The following is a 26,073-nucleotide window of genomic DNA, read 5'->3' as shown; positions in this document are numbered from 1 at the left end:
GGTTACTTGGTCAGGGTACAGATTGATTAAGTATGGTGAAAAGATACAAACCTGATGCACATCTTTCTTAACTTTAAACCATGAAGTATCCCCTTGTTCTGTTGGAACGATTGCCTCTTGATCTATGTCCAAGTTTCTTATGAGCAAAATTAAGTGCTCTAAATTCCCATTCTTTGCTATGTTATCCGTAATTGGTTATGATCCACACAGTCGAATGTCTTTGCATAGTCAATAAAACACAGGTAAACATCTTTCTGGTATTCTCTGCTTTCAGCCAGGATCCATCTGACATCAGCAATGATATCCCTCATCCCATATCCTCTCCTGAATTCATCTTGAACTTCTGGCAGTTCCCTGTCAATACACTGCTACAGCCACTTTTGAATGATCTTCAGCAAAATTTTGCTTGTATGTGATATTAATGATATTGTTCAAGAATTTCTGCATTTGATTGGACCTCCTTTCTTGGGAATAGGCATATATATTGGCTCTCTTCCAGTTGGTTGGCCAGGTAGCTGTCTTCCAAATTTCTTGGCATAGACAAGTGAGCACTTCCAGTGCTGCATTTGTTTGTTGAAACATCTCAATTGGTATTCTATCAGTTCCTGGACCCTTGTTTTTTGCCATGCCTTTCAGCATAGCATGGACTTCTTCCTGCAATACCATTGGATCTTGATCATATGCTACATCCTGAAATGTTGAACATTGGCCAATTAGTTTTAGTATAATGACTCTGTGTATTCCTTCCATCTTTCTCTTGATATTTCGTTCAATATTTTGCCCATAGAATCCTTCAATATTGCGACTTGCAGCTTGAATTTTTCTTCAGTTCTTTTGACTTGAGAAATACTAAGAGTTTTCTTCCCTTTTGATTTTCTACTTCCAGATCTTTGCACAGTTCATCATAATATTTTATTTTGTCTTTCAAGCTGCCCTTTGAATCTTCTGTTCAGCTCTTCTACTTCTTAATTTCTTCTATTCCCATTAGCTACCGGATATTTTAGAGCAAGTTTCGAAGTCTCTTTTGACATCCGTTTTGGTCTCTTCTTTCTTTCCTGTCTTTATGATACATATAAAACAAAACCTATTGTCATTGAGTCAATTTTGACAGAGTAGAACTGTCCCATAGGGTTTCCAAAGAGCACCTGGTGGATTCAAACTGCCGACCTTCTGACTGGCAGTCATAGCTCTTAAACACTATGCCACCAGGGTTTCCTATAGCACTCCTCAAATCAACATAAAAGTATAAAAATGAGCAAAATATATGTCAGGAGAGTCCAGTAGAAGATAAGAAGGCACTACTATATTCATGGAAATTTATCTAATTTCACTAAAAAATAAATTTAAATTAAAATGGCAGTTGGAATTCATCATTTTTCCAAATGGTTTAGCAGATATTGGAAGATTTAAAAATAGTAATAGTGATGGTCCAAGGGAAAGCAGGTGCCCTCAACCATTGTTGCAAATATGGATTGTGAAACTTTGTGATGATATATTTGCAGTTTTCAATATTTATATTTATGCTAGAAATAATCCAAGTTAGGAATTCATAAAATGCAAATAGACAACTTTACATACTTTTCTTCATTACATTTTATAAGAGGATTTTTTGAATCAAAAAAAAAGGAAAGCATTCCCATGACTGTGAATTTCCATCAGTCAGGCATGAGAACATAATGTCTACTTTGAAAGCATGAGGGAAACTTATATTCTAACCTAGAAAAATATCTATCAAATATAGCTAGACAAGAATGCATCAGATGCAGGCAGGGCCAAGATAGCGGAGTAGTCAGATGCTTCTGATAGTCCCTCTTACAACAAAGACCTGAAAAAACAAGTAAATTGATTATATGACAAGCTAGGAGCCCTGAACATCAAAGGCAAAGTTAAGAAATTGGACTTAGCAACAGAGGGAGGGAGATATGGTTCAGAAGCAGCAAGAAGTTGCCGGACCTAACTCAGTGTGAACCAGCGCCCCTCATCCCTGATCTGCTGGTGTGACTGCAGAGGGGCTGGCAGTAGCTTTCTGTACACGGTTTCCCCAGCCACAGAGAGCAGTGGCACAGAGTCTACTCACGCCTCCAGAATCAGAGAAGAACAGCGCTCTCTGCATAAGTGCTAGCATTTAATTCACTGCACAGATCAAATACCTCCCCTTTCAAAAAAACTCTCCCCCATTTAACTGATCCATCACCCCTCTGTCCCATGCCCCCGAGCTGGCTTCAGTGACAATCGATTTCCCTGGGCCTGAGATAGGTCCTGGCATGCAACCAGAGCCACTGGAGAAGGAGCAAATTAACAAACAGGGAAAAAATAATCTGATGGCTCCTCTAAGCTGGAAACTCAGGACAGAAGCAGCTCCTGTCCAGGCACAAGTGGTCCATAGACTTTGAATGGCTTTCACCCCTGCATAGAACTGTGTGGCCCATTTCAGGAGCTGGGTTCTTGTTACAGTGCAAGGGCGTGTGGCCTAAGGTCTGACTTTAACGGTTTCAGCTGTGCAGTGGCGAGGTGGGTTCTTGATGCTTGACACTGCTCTAATAAGCAGGGTCCTCAACTACCCACATCAGGGGCCTGAGGACTGGTGGCTCCACCTATGCCACCTAGCCACGCATATCAGGGATACAAGGATAAGTGGTGTCTCCCAGTCCTTACAGTTAAAAGTATCTGGTGTCAATGGTATGGCTGCAGAGCCCACCCGCTTGTGCACTCTAGAGAACAGGGACGTGTCTTCCTCACAAACACTCAGGGAAAGGTTGTCAGCCCCCTACCTTGCTCAGAGTGTGACCACCTGATGCAACAAGAGACCTGTGCATACACCAATCACCACTGCTCCTCAAAGACAGTAGGTGAGAGCCTACACCACACACTTGGTGACCAACTACCTGGAAATCTGAGCTGAATCCTTACAAGAAAACTGAATGGACTTCTAGGCTCATATATCTGATAACAGCTCTAGCCATCTGGTGACAGGACATTAGAGCTTCAAAGGCTCCATTAATCAAGCCAACTAATTTGAGCAGCCTATTAAGTATTTCAAAACAAAACAAAGCAAGAAGCTACGACACAGTATGCAAACATACAGAGACAACAGTCAACATCAAATCACGTAAAGAAGCAGACAATGATCATGTCAGCAAGCTTCCAAAGCAAAGAATTGAGGAATCTTCCAGATGAAGATATATTCCTAGAATTACCAGAGATAGAATACAAAATATTAATATATAGGACTCTTCAAGATATCAGGAAAGAAAAAAAATAAAAAAGAGCTCAGGCAAAATGCAGAACAAGCCAAGGAACACACAGATAAAGCAGTTGAGGGAATTAAGAAGGTTATTCAAGAGAATAACGAAAAATTTAATAGGCTTCAAGAATCCTTAGAGAGACAGCAGTCAGAAACTCAGAAGATCAACAATAAAATTTCAGAATTAGACAACTCAGTAGAAAGTCAAAGGAGCAGAATTCAGGAAAGTGAAGTCAGAATTAGTGAGACTGAAAACAAAATACTTGGCACCAATATATTCAAAGAAAAATCAGATAAAAGAATTTTAAGAAATGAAGAAACCCTAAGAATCATGTGGGACTCTATCAAGAGAAATAGCCTATGAGTAATCGGAGTACCAGAACAGGGAGGAAAAACAGAAAATACAGAGAAAATTGTTGAAAATTTGTTGGCAGAAAACCTCCCTGATCTCATGAAAGATGAGATATCTATCCAAGATGCTCATCTAACCCCACAGAAGGTAGATCTCAAAAGAAAGATATCAAGACATATTATAGTCAATCTTGCCAAAACCAAAGATAAAGAGAATTTTAAGAGCAGCTAGGGATAAACAAAAAGTCACCTGTGAAGGACAGTCAGTAAGACTAATCTCGGACTACTCAGCAGAAACCATGCAGGCAAGAAGACAATGGGAGGACATATATAAAGACTTAAAGGGAAAATAATTGCTAGCCAAGAGTTATGTATCCAGCAAAACTGTCTCAAATATGAAGGTGAATTATGGCATTTCCAGATAAACAGAAGTTGAGGGACATTGCCAAAACCAAACCAAAATTACAAGAAATTCTAAAGGAAATCTTCCAGTTAGAAACTCAATAACATCAGATAACAATCCAAGACAAGAACAGAGAACAGGGAAACCAGATATCATCCAAGACAGAGAGATCACAAAACTAAATCAAAGCTAAAATGCTCAGAACAGGGAAACAGACATCATGAAGTAAAAGATGACAACATTAACTCAAAAAAGAAGGACTAAAAGATGTAGTCATAGATCTTTCATATGGAGTATGAAAATAGGGGTAAATATCAAGGTAATCACAAAGGAAAATAACAATCCTGCACATCAAAATAATAATAAAAAAAGAAAAACATGAAGACAGCAAAAACAAAAGCAACAGCAATGGAAAAGAGGAAAAGACAATACATAAAGAAAAATTACTCAGCACTGAAAATTCAGTGGAAAAAAGAAACTGTCAACAACCCCAAAAAAGGCATCAAAATGACAGCACTAAACTCATACCTAGACATAATTACGCTGAATGTAAATGTACTAAATGCACCAATAAAGAGACAGAAAGTGGCAGAATGGATTAAAAAAATGATCTGCCTATATGTTGCCTGCAAGAGACACACCTTAGACATAAAGATACAAACAAACTAAAACTCAAAGGATGGAAAAGAGATACCAAACAAACAACAACCAAAAAAGAAGAGTGGCAATATTAATTTCTAACAAAATAGACTTTAAAGTAAAATCTACCACAAAGGATAAGGAAGGACCCTTTTGTGCACCCAATGACAGGGCTCCAAAATACATAAAATGAACTCTAAAAGCACTGAAAACAGAGATGGGCAGCTCTACAATAATAGTAGGAGGCTCCAACACACCACTTTTGGTGAAGGACAGAATATCCAGAAAGAAGCTAAATAAAGACAGTGAAAATCTAAATGCCACAATCAACCAACCTGATCTCATAGGCACATACAGAACACCCCACCCAACGGCAGACAAGCATATTTTCTTTTCCAGTGCACATGGAACGTTCTCCAGAATAGACCACATATTAGGTCATAAGCAAGTCTTAACAGAATCCAAAACATCAATATATCTCGAAGCACCTTTTCTGACCGTAAAGCCATAAAAGTAGAAACCAATAACATAAAGCAAGTGAAAAAAAAATCAAACACACAGAAACTGAACAACACCTTGCTGAAATACTACTGGGTTATAGAAGAAATTAAGGATGGAATAAAGAAATTCGTAGAATCAAATGAGAATGAAAACACTTCCTACCAAGACCTGTGGGACACAGCAAAAGCAGTGCTTAGAGGTCAATTTATAGCAATAAATGCACACATCCAAAAGAAGAAAAGGCCAAAATCAAAGAATTATCCCTACAACTCAAAGAAATAGAAAGAAAGCAGCAAAAGAAGTCCTAGGGTACCAGTAGAAACAAAATAATAAAAATTAGAGCAGAATTAAATGAAATAGAAAAAAGAAAAACAATTGAAAGAGTTAACAAGACCAACAGCTGGTTCTATGAAAAGATCAACAAAATCGATAAACCATTGGCCAAATGAACAAAAGAAAAATAGAAGAGAAAGCAAATAACCCAAATAAGAAATGAGATCGGCAATATTACAACAGACCCAACTGAAATTGAAAGAATCATAACAGAATATTATGAAAAATTGTACTCCAACAAATTTGAAAACCTAGAAGAACTGGATAAATTTCTAGAAACACACTACCTACCTAATCTAACACAAACAGATGTAGAACAGCTAAATAAACCTATAACAAAAGAAGAAATTGAAAAGATAATTAAAAATTCCCAATAAATAAAAGCCCTGTCCCTGATGACTTCACTGGAGAATTCTACCAAACTTTCAGAGAAGTGTTAACACCACTACTATTAAAGGTATTTCAGAACATACCAAAGGATGGAATACTCCCAATCTCATTCTAAAAAAAAAAGACACCACAAAAAAAGAAAATTACAGACCAATATTCCTCATGAACTTAGACACAAAAACCCTCAGCAAAATTCTAGCCAACAACATATTGAAAAAGTAATTCACCATGACCAAGTAGGATTCATACTAGGTATGCTGAGATGGTTTAACATTTGAAAAACAGTGTAATCCATCATATAAATAAAAGACAAGAACCACATGATCTTATGGATTAATGCGGAAAAGGCATTTGACAAAGTCCAACAACGATTCATGATAAAGAGTCTCAGCAAAATAGGAATAGAAGGAAAATTCCTCCACATAATAAAGGGCATTTATATAAAGCCAACAGCCAACATCACCCTAAATGGAGCGAGTCTGAAATCATTCCCCTTGAGAACGGGAACCAGACAAGGATGCCCTTTATCATCACTTTTATTCAACATTGTTCTGGAGGTCCTAGCCAGAGCTATTAGTCTAGGGAAAAAAAAAAAAAGCATCCAAATTTGTAAGGAAGAAATAAACTATCTCTATTTGCAGATGATATGATTTTATACACAGAAAACCCTAAAGAATCCACAAGAAAACTACTGGAACTAATAGAAGATTTCAGCAAAGTATCGGGACACAAGATAAACATACAAAAACCAGTTGGATTCCTCTATATGAGCAAACAGAAAGTCGAAGAGGAAATCATGAAATGAATACCATTTACAATAGCCCCAAGAAGATTAAATACTTAGGAACAAATCTAACCAGAGACATAAAAGACCTATACAAAGAAAACTATGAGACACTACTGCAAGAAACCGAAAGAGACCTACATAAGTGAAAAAACATACCTTGTTCTTCAATGGGAAGACTCAAGATTGTGAAAATGTTTATTCTACTCCAAGCAATCTATAGATAAATGCAAGCCTGATCCAAACTCCAATGGCATTTTTTAATGAGATGGAGAAACAAATCACCAAGTTCATATGGAAAGGGAAGAGGCCCTAGATAAGTAAAACAGTACTGAAAAATTAGAACAAAGTGGGAGGCCTCACACTACCTGATTTTAGTACATATTACAACACCAGGGTAGTCAAAACAGCCTGGTACTGGCACAACAGCAGGTACATAGATCAATGGAACAGAATTGAGAATTCAGACATAAATTCATCCATGTATGAGCAGCTTGTATTTAACAAAGGCCCAAAGTCCATTAAATGGAGAAAAGACAGTCTCTTTAACAAATGGTGCTGGAATAACTGGATATCCATCTACAAAGAAATGAAACAAGACCCATACCTCTCACACCATGCAGAAAAACTAACTCAAAATGGATCAAAGACCTAAATATAAAATCTAAAATGATAAAGATCATGGAAGAAAAAATAAGAAGAACTCTAGTAGCCCTCAAACATAGCATAAACCGTATACAAAACATTGCCAACAATGCACAAACACTGGAAGGTAAAGTCGATAACTGGGAGCTTCTAAAAATGAAACACTTATCCTCATCCAAAGGCCTCACCAAAAGAGTAAAAAGACTACCTATAGACTGGGAAAAAAATTTTGGCTACAACAAATCCGATCAGTGTCTAAATCTTTAAAATCTACAAGATAGTGCCAAACTTCAACAACAAAAAGACAAATAAACCAATTAAAAAATGGGCAAAGGGTATGAACAGACACTTCACCAAATAAGACGTTTAGGCAGCTAACAGCTACGTTAGGAAACGCTCATGATCAATAGCCTTTAGAGAAATGCAAATCAAAACTACAATCAGATACCATCTTACCACAACGAAGCTGGCTCTAATCTAAAAAACACAAAATAATAAATGTTGGAGAGGTTGTGGAGAGACTGGAACACTTATACACTGCTGGTGGGAATGTAAAATGGTACAACCACTTAGGAAATCGATTTGCTGTTTTCTTAAAAAGATAGGAGTACCATACGATCCAGCAATCCCACTCCTTGGAATATAGTGTAGAGAAATAAGAGCCCTACAAGAATAGATATATGCACACCCATGTTCACTGCAGCACTGTTACAATAGCAAAGGGATGGAAACAATCAAGGTGCCCACCAATGGATAAATGGATAAACAAATTATGGTATATTCACACAATGGAATACGATGCAACAATAGAGAAAAACAATGAATCCATGAAACATCTCATAACATGTAGGAATCTGGAAGGCATTATGCTGATTGAAATCAGTCAGTCGCAGGACAAATATTGCAGGAGACCACTATTATAAGAACTCAGGAAAAGGTTTAAACACAGAAGAAAACATTCTATGATGATTATGAGAATGGGGAAGGAGGAAGAGGGATATTCACTAATTACAGAGTAGACAAGAATCATTTTAGGTGAAGGGAAGGACAACACCATACAGGGGAAGTCAGCACAACTGGACTAATCCAAAAGCTAAGCAGTTTCCTGAATACAACGAAATACTTTGAGGGACAGAGTAGCAAGGGTGGGGGTCTGGGGACCGTGGTTCAGGGGACATCTAGGTCAACTGACATAGCAAATTGTGTTAAGAAAGTATTCCACATCCCACTTTGATGAGTGGTGTCCGGGGTCTTGAAAGTTAGCAAGCGGCCATATAAGATGCATCAATTGATCTCAATCCGCCCGGAGCAAAGGAGAATGAAGAACACCAAGGACTCAAGGAAATAACTAGATGGTGCCCGGTTACCACCAAGGACTGCACTCTAAGGGAACACAACAGAGAATCTCTGATGGAGCAGGAGAAAAGTGGAATGCAGACCTCAAATTCTAGTAAAAAGACCAGGCTAAACGGTCTGACTGAACACTGGAAGGGCTCCAGAGGTCATGGCCCTTGGACTCTCTGTTAGCCCAAAACTAAAACCATTCCGAAGCCACTTCTGCAGACAAAGATTAGACTGGACTATAAGACATAAAATGAAACTGGTGAGGATTGTGCTTCTTAGCTCAAGTAGACACATTGTGACTGTGTGGGTATGGCCTGTCTGGAGGCGAGATGAGAAGGCAGAGGGGGACAGGAACTGGATGAATGGACACAGGAAATACACAGGGGAGAAAGAAGGAGAGTGCTGTCACATTGTAGGGAGAGCAACTAGGATCACATTAACCATGTCTCTGTAAGTTTTTTGTATGAGAAACTTACTCAAATTGTAAACTTTCACTTAAAGCACAATAAAAAGAATACTTAATATTTAAAAAAAGAATTGTTATCCATACACATTTGCTAAATATTTACTTCTGAAAAACTTCCGTATACCATAACTTCCCCATTACCCTCACTCTGTTTATGATTTTTAAACTAAGCTTAAAAATTTCAAATTAGAACAGTTTTATATCTTGCTATTATTATTTCACTTAAAGTAAATTTATTGCCAATCATAGCTTTTATAACAAAATATTAATTCTTTTTCCCTTGCAAATAATTCATTTGATTGGACTATATATATATACATTTTTTCTCAATGAGTCCATTTTTCAATTTCTTGTTTATAATTTCTTATCCACTCCAAGCCTGTAAATACAATTTACAGAATGTAGTAGCAAGTTTTGATATAAGACCCTGGATTCACTTTGGGAACCCTGGTAACATAGCGGTTAAGAGCTACAGCTACAAGCCAAAAGGTTAGCAGTTCAAATCCACCAGGTACTCCTTGGAAACCCTATGGAGCAGTTCTACTCTGTCGTGTACGGTTGGTAGGAGTCAGAACCCACTCGATGGCAACGGGTTTTAGGGAACTTACTTTATGCTACATAAAAAAAGAAAATATAGCCACCAATTTACATATTATTTAGGTCAACAGTTAGGTTATCAAACACTTATCATTTATTAGTCACTGTGCAGGTCATGGTGCCACGAATAGTGATGTTTATGGTCTCCAGATACCAAAAGAAAAATGAGTAGCGATGGTGAACATTTAGAAATTTATTTCATCTAATAAAAAGTAAATACTTTTTTTCTGATTTTTGATGCTCTACCCACTATCATCTGATGCCTACAGCCACGTTTTCTTAGCATTAGAAATATTTGTTTTTCTGTGAAAGTAATTTACAAGTGAGAGCACCTTTCGTGAGGAAAGGGGTCATGAGCATCCTCTGAGGGAGGCTGAGGAATATACTCAGCATCGCATAATCCAGTATGTTGGCTGATGCCTTATTGTTTTCCTTGGCAATTTTATTGCATACTGACAGAAACAAAACAAATTAAGAGAACAGTTTATTGTGATACACTCAGTGACTATTTTTGAAAGCTGGAAGGATATATTTATTTTTACCTTTCAAATATTTTTGGTATGAAAATAAAATGGCAGAAATCTTAATGAAAAGTATAATTTCTGGGATTATTTCCTTGTCTTTGGGACTCCTAATTAATTCTATAAAACATGAGAAGAACAAAAGAATTTATTTTGTATTCTCCTATGTAATTTCCATCTATCCTGTATCAGTATTTTTGAAGATGGGGTTACTTCAGAGTTTATGTCTTATTTTGTTAGAAAAAATTTTAAAAACTACCAAATTGTTTTAACAATCGTCTTTACCACTTACACAAATCTAATTCCCCTTCAACATTGAAATTTTACCCTCTGTGTACTTACCTGCATTCCCAAATTTCTCACTGGAATGATAAGATTTTGTTAATTTTAGATGAGTGGAATCACAAACATGAATTTTTGTCTAGAATGTGGGCAATTAGTTATAATATTCTAGTTTATGCTGTAGTATAACGAGTTTTGTTTTTTTTAATAACACCAGTGATTTAAAAAAATCTCTGTCATAAAACAACAATAGTGGATTTCTGGATCACGCTGCATGTTATCTTGGGATTTGTCCTCCCTCAGGGACACAGGCTAATGGTGCTTCCCTCATTGTGAAGCAACAGCAATTTATGTAAGATGTAAAACCCAAAACCCAGTGCCGTCGAGTCGATTCTGACTCATAGCGACCCTATAGGACAGAGTAGAACTGCCCCATAGAGTTTCCGAGACGTAAAGAACGTGGAATTTCACTCGCTGGCTCTTAATTCTTGCCATGGGTTACACATGTCACTTGCACTGATGTTTCACAGTCCACACCTAACTTCAAAGAAAAGGGAAGTGTAATCTAAATTTGAGCCAGGAAGGATGAAGATCAGATGACTAACCCACATTCCTAATCAAGTAGTTCACCCTTCCGGGTCCCAACTCCTCTCCAAAGGAGACAACCAAATGTCCCATTCAGTCATGGAATAAGCTCAAAGCCCAGGATCTCTTGGTGATAAGCAGTCACCAATAAGGTCCATCTTTTATCTGATGACCTGTGAATTATCTAAATTTCCCAGTTATCCAAATATCCAGCATGTCTTGGTTGGACAGGGACAGGATAACAGAAATAAACACTGGTATTAGGAAAGAATGAGATATCCACAGGAATCATGGGCCCCCAGAAGTTCTGAAATTCCATTAGGCAGACATTTAAAGGCCTACTATATTTCAGATGAGGAATAGTCACTGATAAGGCCACTTTTCTGCCTCCTTGGAGTAGTTTTCTCATTTATTTTTTATAGCATTGCCCCGGGTCTTCTCTCTGAGATATGCTTTTTAAAAGATTCATATTACCTTATCTGCCGTGACAAAAAACCCACTGCCATTGAGTCGATTCTGACTCATAGTCACTCTAGAACTGCCCCATAAAGTTTCCAAGGAGCGCCTGGTAGACTCGAACTGCCAAGCTTTTGGTTAGCAGCCGTAGCACTTAACCACCACACCACCAGGGTTTCCTATCTACCATGATAATTGTGGAATATGCTCTTATGGTTGCTAAAGAGTGTTTTCAACTAACTTTCTGCCCGTGGTGATTGGAGTCTGTGATAAAGAGACTACCATTTGACAAATATTTACTGCCTTCTGCTGATCACATGAGGAGCACACTTCTTCACTCCATCACGCATTAACCTAGTTATGTGATAAAGTTTGCTCAACAGCATGTGGCTGAAAGTGTCTGTATACCACTTCCAAGCCTAGAGTTTCAGTGATATTATATTTTCACTTTTCTCTGTTCATCATCATGAGAAGAAAATGTCTCCAGTAGGTTGTCTCTTTCAAAAACTTATTTAAGTTTTCTAAGCCTAATTTCCTCATCTAAAAACCAGTTATCAGGAGAAAGATCACTAGCTATTTCAAAAGAGAGAACGAAATTCAGATAAGTACTTCAATAGGAGATGAAGGAATCAAGGAACCAAACAAGGGAAGCTGAATCAACCTAGAGACTCCCATCAGTATGTTGCTCCCAACACCCAGGAAACCGTCAAACAGCAGGACAAGATGGCTTCCAGGACCCCATGGGTGGGGCCCTCATGCAGAACCCAGAACCAAGGTGAGGACCAGCAGACAATATTTGAAACCATGGAGAGTGTGGCTGTCTCACTGGAAGTGAAATCATGGCGAGCCGTGGTTACTTCCAGGAACTATAGTTGAAGTGGGGAAAGAGAGAAGGAGAAATTTGCTGACTTCTGTCCTATAGCCTTTCTAATCTTCTGACAGTCTTACATTGTGATTTCCTACAAGAAATATGCTGGCAAAGGATCTTGGGAAATGTAGTTCTCCTTGGTATAGAGTCAAATAAAGTCAGTGAAAGTATCTGAAAACCAAGGAGCATTATAAAACATGCTGGCTAGTATGAAAAAATAAAAACCAATCATGTTGAGTCAGTTACAACTCATAGCAACCCTATAGGGCAAAGTAGAACTGCCTTGTAGGGTTTTCAAGGAGCAGCTGGTGGATTTGAACTGCCAACCTTTTGGTAAGTGTCAGCTTTTAACCACTGCACCACCAGGACTCCAAGCTAATAATCCAAAAAATAGAGCCTGTCTTATATGGTGTGTGTGAGCATCTTCATATCTAGAGATTTTTTTCTTTAAAATCTGCTTTGTTTAATATTTTATAGCTAAACCATCTTTCCTTTTAATTAATATTTGTCTTACGTATCTTTTTAACCTTTTGAATTTCATATATTCTTTGTCTTTATATTTAAATATGCCTCCTTAAAATTTCACTCAAGTAAAATTTTGCTGAAGATAATTAAAAAATGGCTGCGGCAGTACATCAACAGGAAACTTCCAGAAATTCAAACTGATTCAGAACAGGTTGTGGAAACTTATGGGCCACAACTACCACAGCCTCCACCAGACTGAGTCCAGCATAACTAGATGGTGCCCAGCTACCAACACGGACTGCTCTGACAAGGATCACAGTAGAGGGTCCAGGACAGAACTGGAGAAAAATGCAGAACAAAACTATAACTTACAAAAAAAGACCATACTTACTGGTCTGACAGAGACTGGAGAAACCTCAAGAGTATGGCCCCTAAGCGTCCTTTTAAATCAGTACTGAAGTCACTCCTGAGGTTCACCCTTCAGCCAAAGGTTAGACAGACCCGTAAAACAAATCAAGACTAAATGGGCACACCAACCCAGGGGCAAGGATGAGAAGGCTGGAGGGAACAGGAAAGCTGATAATGGGGAACCCAAGGTTGACAAGGGTAGAATGTTGACATGGTGTAGGGTTGGCAACCAATGTCACAAAACAATATGTGTATTTATTGCTTAATGAGATATTAATTTGCTCTGTAAATCTTCATCTAAAGCATAATTTAAAAAAAAGAGAGAAAAATCAAAATATCCACCTGATAGCATTTGGGAATTACTATTATTTCCATCATTGCTATCACATAATAACAAAGACCTGTGCATTGTTAATTATAATTACAATGTTTATTGTGCACTGTCAGGAACAGTGCCAAGTACTTTTCATACATTGCTCATTCCATGCCCGTATTAACCCCACGAAGTAGGTGCTATTTATCACATCCAGAGTCCTGTGGATAGTAATGGGTAGGAATGTAAACCTATGTTGAAATTCTTAACCACTGTTACATTAACTTCAGTTCTACTTCTGGCCACGGTGGTTCTGTTTTTGTATATTAATTGATTAAATGTATTGAGGAAGACTGAAACCATAAACCCAGAGAGAAAAATATGAATATGTAAGTATATAGCCATGGAAGGATTTCAAAGGATAATGGAATCAGGGTATTATAATGAAGAAAGATCTGGATCATTAGGATGGCCGACCAAAGAGTAAGAAACACCAACTCTTCAGATGAACTATGTGAGCACTACCCAACTGGCACAATGGTAAGTTCCATCACTTGTCTTGTCAAAGAAGATATGACATAATGAAGCCATATACAGCTGTATTTCTGTATGACTTGATTCTGATCCATTGGGCAGACAACCATGTATAATGACTCTGATCTACAAGAAATATGTGCTCTGTGTACTAGGCTTTGGGTACACAGATATATGTTCCCTTTCTTTTCTTTGCTTTTTTAAATAAGTTGTGGTTAAATAAATATTAAAATAAAAAAATCCTGATTTAAAAGAAAAAAAATAAAATGACATGGAAAGAGGGATATAATTGCTGATGTCCAGTGGATCTTGGCTAAAAGCTGAGAATACCAGAAAGATGTTTATTGTTGTTGTTATTAGGTGCAGTGGAGTCGCTTCCAACTCATAGCGATCCTATGTACCACAGAAAGAAGCACTGTCCGGTCCCGTGCCATACTTACACTCGTTGTTATGCTTGAGCCCATAGTTGCAGACACTGTGTCAATCCATCTCATTGAGGGTCTTCCTCTTTTAAGCTGACCCTGTACTTTACCAGGCAAGATGTCCTTCTCCAGGGACTGATCTCTTCTGACAACACGGCCAAAGTATGTAAGATGCAGTATCACCATCCTGGCTTCTAAGGAGCATTCTGGCTGTACTACTTCCAAGACAGATTTGTTTGTTCTTTTGGTATATTAAATATTGTTTGCCAACACCACAATTCAAAGGCATCAGTTCTTCTTCAGTCTTCCTTATTCATTGTCCACCTTTCACATGCATATGAGGCAATTGAAAATACCACTAATGCTTGGAACCTGAAATATACGAAGTATGAATCTAGGAAAAACGGAAATCTTCAAAAATGAAATGGAGCACATAAGCATCGATATCCTAGGCATTAGTGAGCTGAAATGGACTGATATTGGCCATTTTGAATTGGATAACACATAGCCTACTACGCCAGAAATGACAACTTGAAGAGGAATGGTGTTACATTTATGGTCAAAAAGAACAATTCAAGGTCTATCCTGAAGTACAGTGCTGTCAGTGATAGGATAATATCCATAGGCCTATAAGGAAGACCAGTTAAGATGACTATCATTCAAATTTAGGCAGTAACCACTAAGAACAAAGTTGAAGAAATTGAAGATTTTTTTCAGCTTCTGTAGTCTGAAATTGAGTGAACGTACAATCAGGATGCATTGGTAATTACTGGAATGTGAAAGTTGGAAACAAAGAAGAACAATTGGTAGTTGGAAAATATGGCCTTGGTGATAGAAACAATGCCGGAGATTGAATGATAGAGTTTTGTGAGACCAATGACTTCGTCATTAAAAATACCTTTTTTCACCAACATAAACAGCGACTATGCACATGGACCTCGCCAGATGGAATACACAGTAACCAAAACGACTACGTCTACGGAAAGAGACAAAGGAAAAGCTCAATATCATCAGTCAGAACAAGGCCAGGGGCTGTCTGTGGAACAGAAAGATTTTTATGTGTTAATTATTGACTATTCAAAGGCATTTGACTGAGTAGATCATAAGAAATTTTGGATAACATTGCAAAGAGTGGGAATTCCAGGACAGTTAATTTTGCTCATGCGGATTCTCTACATAGACCAAGAGGCAGCAACTGGAACACAACAATGGGACACTGCTTAGTTTGAAATCAGAAAAGATGTGCGTCAGGATTGTATCCTTTCACCATACTTATTCAATCTGTATGCTGAGCAAATGATCTGAGATGGACTGTATGAAGAAGGCAGCATCAGCATTAGAGAAAAACTCATTAACAACCTGCAATATGCAGAACACACAGCCTTGCCTGTTGAAAGTGAAGAGGACTTGAAGCACTTGCTGATGAAGATCAAAGACTATAGCCTTCAGTATGAATTACACCTCAAGATAAAGAAAACAAAAATCCTCACAACTGGACCAGTAACCAACCTCATGATAAACTGAGAAAATACTGACGTTGTCAAGGATTTAATTTTACTTTGATCTACAATTAACTCCAATGGAAGCAGCAGTCAAAAAATCAAAGGATGTATTGCATTTGGCAAATTGGCTGCAAAAGCCCTCTTTAAAGTGTTAAAAATGTTGCTTTGAGGACTAAGGTGCACCTGACCCAAGCTATTGTATTTTCAGTTGCCTCTTATGCATGTGAAAGATGGGCAATGAGTAAGGAAGACCAAAGAAGAATCGATGCCTTAGAATCACGGTGCTGGTGGAAAATATTGAATATAAAATGGACTGTCAAAAGAATGATCAAATTTGTCTTGGAAGAAGTACAGCAAGAATGCTCCTTAGAAGCGAGGATGGCAACATTTTGTCCCATGTAATTTGGACATATTATAAGGAGGAACCAGTCCCTGGAGAAGGACATCATGCTTAGTGAAGTAGAGGGTCAGCAAAAATGATGGATTAACACAGTGGCCGCAATAATGGACTCAAACATAGAAATGATAGTTAGGTTGGGCGAAATGGGGCAGTGTTTCATTACGATGCACATAGGGTCGCTCTGAGTAGGAACCGACATGAAGGAACCTAAGAACAACAATTTAAAATACTAAAAGATTTTCTCCAGTCTAGATTCTTTGCTTGGAACATTCCTATTTACATTTGCTGAAAAACTTGTGTTTTTCAGCTTATTAGTGTTTTTATTTTAAATTAAAAAAATCTTTATATTATTCAATGTAGTGATTTTTAGTTACCTATCATCTCCGCGTCCCCCCTTCATCTCATTCTTGTCTTCTTTGGATTGATTATTTTTTGCATTTCACAATTTCTTTGTATCATTTAAGGCAATATTCACTTTACTTTTTTATGTTTAGTGATAATCTAGGATAATGTACCATACACTTAATTAATCAAAAACTAATTTTATTACAACTTCATCTACTCAAACAATAAAAGATATTATATATTTTAACTCATATCTTCACAGCTATTGCTGTCTAAGAAACCACCACGAAACTTGGCAGTTTAAAACAATAAGTTATTATCTCCCCAGGATTCTGGGCTGAGTCGTTTGGTTCTTTGCTGGAATGTCCATTTTGGAGTTGCAATCAGATACTGGCTGGAGTCATCTGAAAACCTATTGGGCTGGATGTCCAAGAATACTTCTTCACTCCCATGTCTAGTACCGCAATGCTGCTCCATGGGACCTCTCTCTCCAGCAGACAATTATGGGCTTTTTACGTGACCTACAAGTTCTTGACTGAGTTCTCAGCCACTCTACTTGGTGCCATTCACTGAGAAAGAATTTTCTGCAGATTTCCTGGACCTACTTGAGGAGCTGGGAGGTTAATTTCTAGCTAACTCAGACAGAATTGTGTTGTCCCTTACATTCCCTGGTTTATTCAGAGTTCTTCTGAATCCTCACCTTTAGGGGCCTTGTAGTTTATCTCCTGTTGTCCATGAAACACAGAGCCATGAAAGTTGATACAGCATTGTTTTTTTATTTCCTTTGACTAATATTCTGGTAAAGAAGCTACTTCCTTCTGCCTTATTTTTCTAATTACTGTTTTTATTTGTGTATGTGTGTGTCTGTGGTATATATATGCAGTTCTTTAATGCATGAAAGAAAAACTTAGATCCACATACCTGTAATCTGTTTCCAAGTCTGTCTATCTATCTATTCAACTAGCTCTGTGTGTTGGTTATGATACCTCATCTGCCATGTTTCCAGGCACTGAAGTCTCTGTCATGTTATTTTCACATTACTAACTTAAATTTAATCTTGATTATGTATATATTTTTAATTTTAGGAATGCTGTTTTTACAGACAGAATAGCTGTATATCAGAGAAGGTAACTTACCCAAGGTACCTGTTCTTAGTTGACTGATCCCAGACGGCAACCCCGGCCTTCTCACAGAAAAATCTAAGTGGTTTTTCCTCAACCACATTGTTTTTGATTTTTCACTTCTAGAACATCTTAAAACTTTAATCAAACCCAAAGTGGTAAGACTTCTCTGTAATATAAAATAATTCTAAACAGATAATAATATTATTTTCAGAACAATGGTTCCAGATTATATGAAGTAGGGAAAGAGAATTATAACCCCTTTTATTCAAATGTAGTTGATATCTTTATTTTGGGTTTTAGGTAACACATATATTCACCTAAGCACTATTCGAGTGTGTGTATATGTGTGTATGTGTGTGTGTGTGTGTGTATCCACAAAGCACAGCAGTTTAAAATAACAATTATTTATTTTGCAAATGAATTTGCAATTTCAGCAGGTTTCATCAGGGACAGCTCATCTCTACTCCATGCAACATCAGTGGAAGTGGCTCAACTGGGAGCTGAAAGATACACTTGCATGATGTGCCACCAAGGACTGAAAAAAATGGCTTTGAATTTGGCTGGACTCTCAGCTGGGGGTGTGTACTAGAAGTCTTGGTTTCTCTCTTTGTTACAGCATGGGAATTCTATAATTACACTAACACAGTTACTCTTAAGACACTTCTTAAAATAGGGAATGGGGCAGCATACAGTCACTTGCAATTCTGCAATTCTGGTAGAACTTGTTGCCAGCTCCTTAATTAAGATTCAGTGTGATTCTCTGGGAATTATTCTACATGATTTTTGCCTCTGCTTTCTGAGTCACCCTTGCTCTACCATGAGAAAACTGAGTAGTCACCTCAATCAGCTTACTCCTTAGACCAAACTAGTGATATTTCTGTCAGCAAAACATGCTTACAAACATTGTGAGATTTCCATGAATCTTACTGGAATTTACTCCATTAGACAAAACCCACAACTACCAACCTTGGGCTTCCTGTGACTCTGCTGCACTACAGTGCCCTAAAACATTTTAGTAGTCCTATATATTTTTAACTAAAGAGAATCTACAAGACTCTCAAGATTTATAGAAGGTCTTTTGTCTCTTTGGATGTTTATTTAAGGCACTGTGTCTTAAATCGTCCTGAAGCCTTAATAAATGATTTTAGAGTCACAACTTGTGTTGGATCTTTGGCCTGAGGCCCTTTCTTAATTTGAGACTTCTTCGCTGAAAGTTTTATTTTTGAATCCACTGTGTACTGACTCCTTTGTACACAATATATTTTTTTCTTCATCTCATCTCTCTGCTCTTACGTTTTAACATAGGTCATGAAAAGCCAATTAGCATTTTTATATTCTGTCTGGAAGTTTCTTTAACAAATCTTCCCACGGTAACATTTTCAAATATTTCTTGATATCTTCTTACGTATTTTATGTTTGATGGTCACATTGGGTCCTTATTTCATGTGAATTTATTTTATCTTTATTATGTGATTTATGATCTAAGTTTTATTTTCAAAAGGTATTATCCCCATCAAAATTAATGATTTCCATTATTTATCAAAAAATACAAATTATACACATATCATATGCTATTTATAAACTCAATCACTCATACTTATTGTCAGAGCCCTAATTTCAGAGTAAAAACACCACTGCAAGTTATGACAGGAGGACAAATATAATTTTTAATTAATTTACCATATATAAAAAATAATTAGATAGGAAAAATGCAGCCAGATTGGCAAAGTAAGAGCAAAATAACTTGATACAACACAAAAGAAGAATTTAAATGGGATGAACAAAATAACAAAACAATATTTTAGAAACGTAACCTGTAACCAGTTTAGTTGCTGCCATTTTGGCAAATTACGCTCAGTATTGATATCACATAAAATGTTTTTCCAGCCACCTCCTCAAGGCCCCCTTGACTTCTTTGTTTCTCACACTGTAATTAAGGGGGTTCAAGACAGGTGTGAAGATGGTATAAAAAGCTGAGACCACCTTATCATGGTCCTCTGAACCGTTAGATTTGGGCCTCATGTAGATGAACATGATGGTGCCATAGAAGAGTCCCACAACCACCAGGTGAGAGGAGCAGGTCTTAAAGGCTTTTTTCTGCACTCCAGCTGACTGCATGCAGAGCACTGCAGCCAGGATAAGGCTGTATGAGGCCAAAATGAGAGACAAAGGGATCAAGAGCATCAGAATGCAGCAGACATACATGAAAAACTCAAAAATCGTGGTGTCAGCACAGGCAAGGCGTACCAGTGATGGTGCTTCACAAAAAAAGTGATTGATTTCCCGTGAGTGACAGTAAGGGAAGCTCAAGGTGGCACCAGCCTGCATCAGCCCATCGATCCCTCCCAGGAGCCAGGAACCTGATGTCATGAGTAAACAGAGCTTCTGACTCATGAGAATGGGGTAGCGCAGTGGGTGACATATGGCCACATAGCAGTCATAGGACATGGCCGTTAAGAGGAAGAATTCACTCCCTCCCAGAGTGAGAAGAAGGAAGATTTGGACTCCACAGCTAGTGGGAGAGATAGACCTAGTGTCCATCAGGTAGTTGGCTGCCATTTTGGGAACGATGGTGGAGACCAGCGGCATGTCCATGAAAGAAAGCTGGCTAAGCTGGAAGTACATGGGCATGTGGAGTTGAGGGTCCACATGAATGAGAATGATCATAAGGGTGTTGCCCATCAGTGAGGTGATGAAGATCATAAGCACCATGGCAAACAGGAATAGGTGGATCTGTGTGTGGTTAGAGAGCCCTAGAAGAATGAAGTTTATTCCTGTGGTGCCATTGGCATTGACCATGGCTCTACTGGTGCCTGAAAGATGTAAGAATGATGCAGAAATGAGATTTGTTTAAAAGGAAGCTTGTACATATCTTTATGAAAACTTGATCAAATGACTTGGGAAATCTCAGACTTGGAGGACTAATTACTACTTTAATCTTTCACTTACAAACAAGATTTTTGCCATAGCATACTACTATCCATCTCTGCTGTTACTATACATTATTTTTTATTCACACAAAATTAGATAACATACATATACAGTGGTACAAATTATACCTCTATTGTTTTTTAATAATTTGTCAGTATGCCACACGTAATTTACTCATGACGTTACGAAATATTACTCATGCAATCCGAGTTCTTTACACTTTTGGTATTTCTATATTGAAGGAAATTCAGGTTTATGCACTTTAGTAGGTATTGAGGTGATATGCCTATAGTTATTACTTTTGCATGTGTTTTAGATATTTGCTTAATGTATTCTCACATGATTTTCTTCAATATCAAGACAAATTAAAATTTCAAAAGTTTCAAAAAAATTACAACCAATAAAACTAAGTTTGATGGGGAAAAAACAAAAGCAAAAATTCTCTATTTCACACTTACATGCAGCCTGTGCTCTAAATACACTAGGCTTTCAGCCACCACAGATACTACTGTACCCATCACCACATCATTTATATTATCATGACTTGCTTTCCTGATCATGGTGCCTACATCTCGTTAAGTTTAGAACCCCCTCAACATTTAAACTTTTATGTATTATGTTCTTAAACAGTGCTGCTGGTTGTAATTTATATATCCATTCTAAGGGAGCCCTGGTGGCACAGTGGTTAAGCTTTCGGCAGCTAACCAAAAGCTTGGCAGTTCAAACTCACCACCCACTCCTTGGAAACTCAATGCGGCAGGTCTACTCTGTCCTATAGGGTCAGAATTGACTTGACAGCACAGGTGTTTTGGTTTTATCCATTCAAAAAAAGTTAATAATTTCATAAATGAACATAATTCATATTGCATGCAATTTTCATGTAAATTTGGACATCAATAATCTTATGCTTTTAAAAGTAGAAGACAAAAACTAATCCATTAATTATGACTTATCCAAATGATATTCTCATATAATGAACCTGAGGTCCAACATCTCCCACAGGTAAAATATACAGGTACTCATTCACTTTCAGAATAGCTTCTCTTTTCACTAGAATCTATAACTTCCATTTCTTTTACGCCTAAGTATTTTTGGTGGTAGGAATGGATGCACATGTAAATGGATTCACCTATTATACTTAGGTAAGTGGTGTCTTTTGCTCACAAATTCAAATTGTCAAAGAGAGCTGTGAATTCAGGATTACCAACAGTATTATGCTTGGACTTCATTCATAATCTGTGGTGTAGTAAATCCTTTTTTAGTTTTTCTGTAACTTATTTGGAAAACTTTGCAAATTTTGTGAATGGTCTATGATCTTCAGACCTTTAATACATATTAAAATTTTTTGATTCTTAGTATATACCAACATTGACTTTCATATCATTAAAATATGTAGACGTTCCATTTTTCAAAATTGATATAAATATGCTATAATAGTGAGCATATCATTCTTTTATGCTTTGTTCCCTCAAATATATATATTTTGAGTGAAATATATATATATTCAGTTTAATATATTAACTACTGCCAAATTTTATTACATCATATATATGCAATTTATATATATAAATATACATGTATATATATGCAATGTTTATTTAAGAATACTTAGCTTCTTTCCAATCTTTTGTTAGTATAACCCATATCCTTGTGCATGTGGCGATATTTTCTCAAGTAAATATTTTACTAGAATATTTTGGGTTTAAGATAATTGCATCTCCACTTTTACACTCCAGTCAACTGTCAATTTGTGTGATAATTCCTCCACATATTTTACTGTTAGATGCGATAATTAACAGAAATCAAATAAGTGTGAAAATAAACTTAAATTGCATGTCATTTAAGTTACATGGCAGAAACTCTTTTAATCTATTCATCGACCTCTTGGATTTCTTCTGCAAATTCTCTGTGAATATCTCTTATTCATGGTTTCTAGATTGTTTGGCTTCTTCTTAATAATTTAAAGAATTTCCCATGTATTTTGTAATTTATGTATTTAATTATATATATAATTTATATATCTTTATAACTTGTTATTTATATGCATTGTGAATATCTTCTCCAGTTGATTTTATATATTTGACATTTTTGTTATTTTGGACTGAAGTTTTGTATTTTACATTACATATATTTGGGATACTTATATTAATAATTTAATATTAATGTTCTGCATTTCATTAATAGGCTACCATTTTAAACAATTTCAGTGTTATTTGGATCAAACAACTTGTTATTGGTATATAAGTTGTTTGAATCTATGATCATTGTTGATTTAGTATTACATTGTACTGTCTTTGCATGCATGAATATTAAACATATTAAACTCACAAAATGTATTGCTATAGTTCATCTTTTAATGTGTAGTCTCTGATTTCTTTTTAAAACAAAATAGGGATAATCAGTGTCCTTAAAGGCCACTAAAACATAGGTGTAAAGTAGTCTGTGTCTGTAGATTTTTTTTTTTTTTTTTTTTAATAATGTATTCACTTTCCTATTAGTTTCAGGTAAGTTGTGTTTTCCTATTACTTTTTAAATTCATATGACTTTCTATTTTTAAGGAAACATTTTCCTTTCCTAATCTATTTTCTTTGTTAGTGTTTCTTACTGCATTGGGTGGATGGACAGGTCTGTGTCTCTGGCTGCCGCTGAACTGGAGGTCATGACATGCAAAGTTCATTCACGTAAGCCTGCCCTGGGTCAGGGCATACTGGGTATAGACATACGAGTTACGAGTTCCTTAAATAACATGAAGACTAAGAGTCAGAACTCTAAAGACCTGTCCATATTTTGTTCACAAATATGTGTGATATTTGGGGAAGGTCACTTACTTTCCTATGAGCCACTCTCCTTGTTTCTAGACTGGGAAAATTCGCAGACTTTGGTAGACAGCTGTACTGGAGCACTGGTTTCGTTTGTTCCCATCGGGGCTCATTCTCTGCTTTGGCGATTTGATAACCACCTGCTAAGGCCCTGAGCTTAAGGGCAGCTTTCCAGTGTTTCTCAGATGCCAAGGTTCAATGAATATGATTTTGAAAGTCTTCTGTAGATTTAAATTTAAGATGAAATTATTTTAAACTAATAGTATTTGAAAATGTTATTATATCAGGCATTCTATTCGCTGGACAAACAGTTCATATAATGTGAAATAAATGTATATTTCACATTTAATCAGCATGAATTACGAAGTTCAGAAAAGTTACATGACTGATCTAATAATAAACATTTAAACTGGTAGCTGCATTCATCTGAAGGTTGTCTAAACGTAAAAGTTCATATTTAATGGCCAGGTTTCTAGACTTTGAATACCTATGCCACTGTTTAGTAGTTGGATAAATTTGAGCAATATGCTTAAACCTCAGTTTCATTATGTGCAAAATGAGATGACATAATAGTATCTACTATAGGATTATTTGATAATTACAAAATAAAATGCATATAAGTACACTGGAGAATGCATGCACAAGAAGATAGCTCTAAAAAGTTATTGATTATTATTATTATATTATTATTGGTCATCTATAGATGTTTCCTACCAAGATATTTTGAAAGTAAAATTAGTATTTTCCCATAACTCACATGTAATGTAATGTTACTTATTTCATATCAAAGAACAAAAATATCATTACGTATCAGTCTTCATTTTTCAGCATAAGTGACATGTTTTCTCTGTTCCTTTAGATTTTTCTGTCTGTCCTCTGTCTACCGTCTATGAATTTATTTTGAACATAGAGGAAACACTCATGACCATGGTAAATTTAATTATTCCAAGGCTATTAGGTTATTTGGTTATTAATTTTTCAATGTGTTCTCATGCCTTTAATATTCAATGTGTTATAAGAATTGTAACAGATATCATGAAACTTGTCACAAATTCAATAATGTCTCAAAATTCAAACAAAAAAATTTAAAATAGCAGGTAAAAAGAGAAAATATTATCTGTATTTCACATCAAAAAGGCAGTTGTTCCCAAGTGAATTCAATTCTTTGTAATTCCACACTACCAAAGTAGAAGAGGGATATGTAGGTCAGATAAACTTCTAGTTGTCTATAATATCTCTGTACAATTTAAAATAGGATAAAAAATTGTTCCCATTTATTTTCTAGTTGTATAAAGTGGGTAATTGCAGAGAGCTCAGAGTACTTTTAGATCCATTGTCACATTTTTCTGTCTACCTCAATGTGGTGTTCCCAGAATTAGCAAAGCTTCCCCTTTCTCAAAGGTACACTCTATGTTACATACCCACCTGTCCAATATTCTGGCCTGGCACTAGTATGTTCATTTCTTCAATTCAATCCAAAACAATTCCAAGCCAAAATGACTCTTACTTCACATCTGCATGATATAGATGGAGTAACTCAGACATAACAAGGATTTTTATAACTGTAGCAAACAATGTCCCAAGTCCTATGTTAACCCTGGATGTGCATTTCCTCATGGAATGTCACAACAATTAAATGAGGCAAACTGTCACTGTTTCAGATTTGCAGATGAAGGACTGGAGGGTTAGATTAATTTATTTTTCCCTGGTCTCAAAAGTAGGAAGCATGGGTCCAAAATCCTGGTCATGAAAGTAAACTCCCCACAGTTATTTTGGGCTTGCCAGCCAGTTTTTTGTTCCAATTATTATCTTAATAATGACAAAACTTTTTGAATAAAACAGACAACATAAATAAAGAAAAAAAACTTTTTGAATAAAACAAACAGCATAAATGAAGAATGGACCCTCAAACACATCGCTGTTGTTAGATGCCATTAAGTCACCTAACACACGGCTACCCCGGGCAAAATGCTGCCCAGTCCTGCGCCATTCCCATAATCGGTTGTTGATCGGACTATTGCCATCCATCGGGTTCACTTTGGCTGACTTTTCAGAAGTAGGTCGCTCGCCTTTTCTTCCTAGTGTATCTCAGTCTGGAAAATCTGCTGGAGCTCACTGGAGCAGCTGTGAGTTCTGTGAAGTTAGGCAGCTCTCTTATAAACTGTGTGTCTCAGGTTAGTGTATTTAAAATGGGTAACTGTCTTACTTTGTAAAAATGAAAAAAGATAGTGCATGTAGAATGTTTAATTAAATTATTTATATTTAGTATGTTATCAAACATAAGTTTTATCTCTACACAAACTTTTTCCCAAAGAGAAATTCATGAATAGAGAATTTAATAGAATCAGATATATGCATCCATTTACCTTAGAGTCAGAGTGTTAACTAAGACTCAACTTTC

The 26,073-nt window shown here is 36.6% G+C and overlaps 2 protein-coding genes across 2 annotated transcripts in view; both read right to left on the bottom strand.

Moving 5' to 3' along the window:
* Nucleotides 1-26,073, bottom strand: part of LOC126058122 (olfactory receptor 2AK2-like) — a 324,114-nt gene that overhangs the window by 278,213 nt on the left and 19,828 nt on the right. The window lies entirely within an intron of this gene.
* Nucleotides 19,789-20,721, bottom strand: LOC126058425 (olfactory receptor 2T33-like). The gene has a single exon (XM_049853488.1). The coding sequence runs from the start codon at nucleotides 20,719-20,721 to the stop codon at nucleotides 19,789-19,791; it is 933 nt and encodes a 310-aa protein (XP_049709445.1).

This window comes from Elephas maximus, chromosome 14 (assembly GCF_024166365.1).
Source record: "Elephas maximus indicus isolate mEleMax1 chromosome 14, mEleMax1 primary haplotype, whole genome shotgun sequence".
NCBI lineage: Eukaryota > Metazoa > Chordata > Mammalia > Proboscidea > Elephantidae > Elephas > Elephas maximus.
This window is presented reverse-complemented; position numbering and strand designations above follow the sequence as displayed.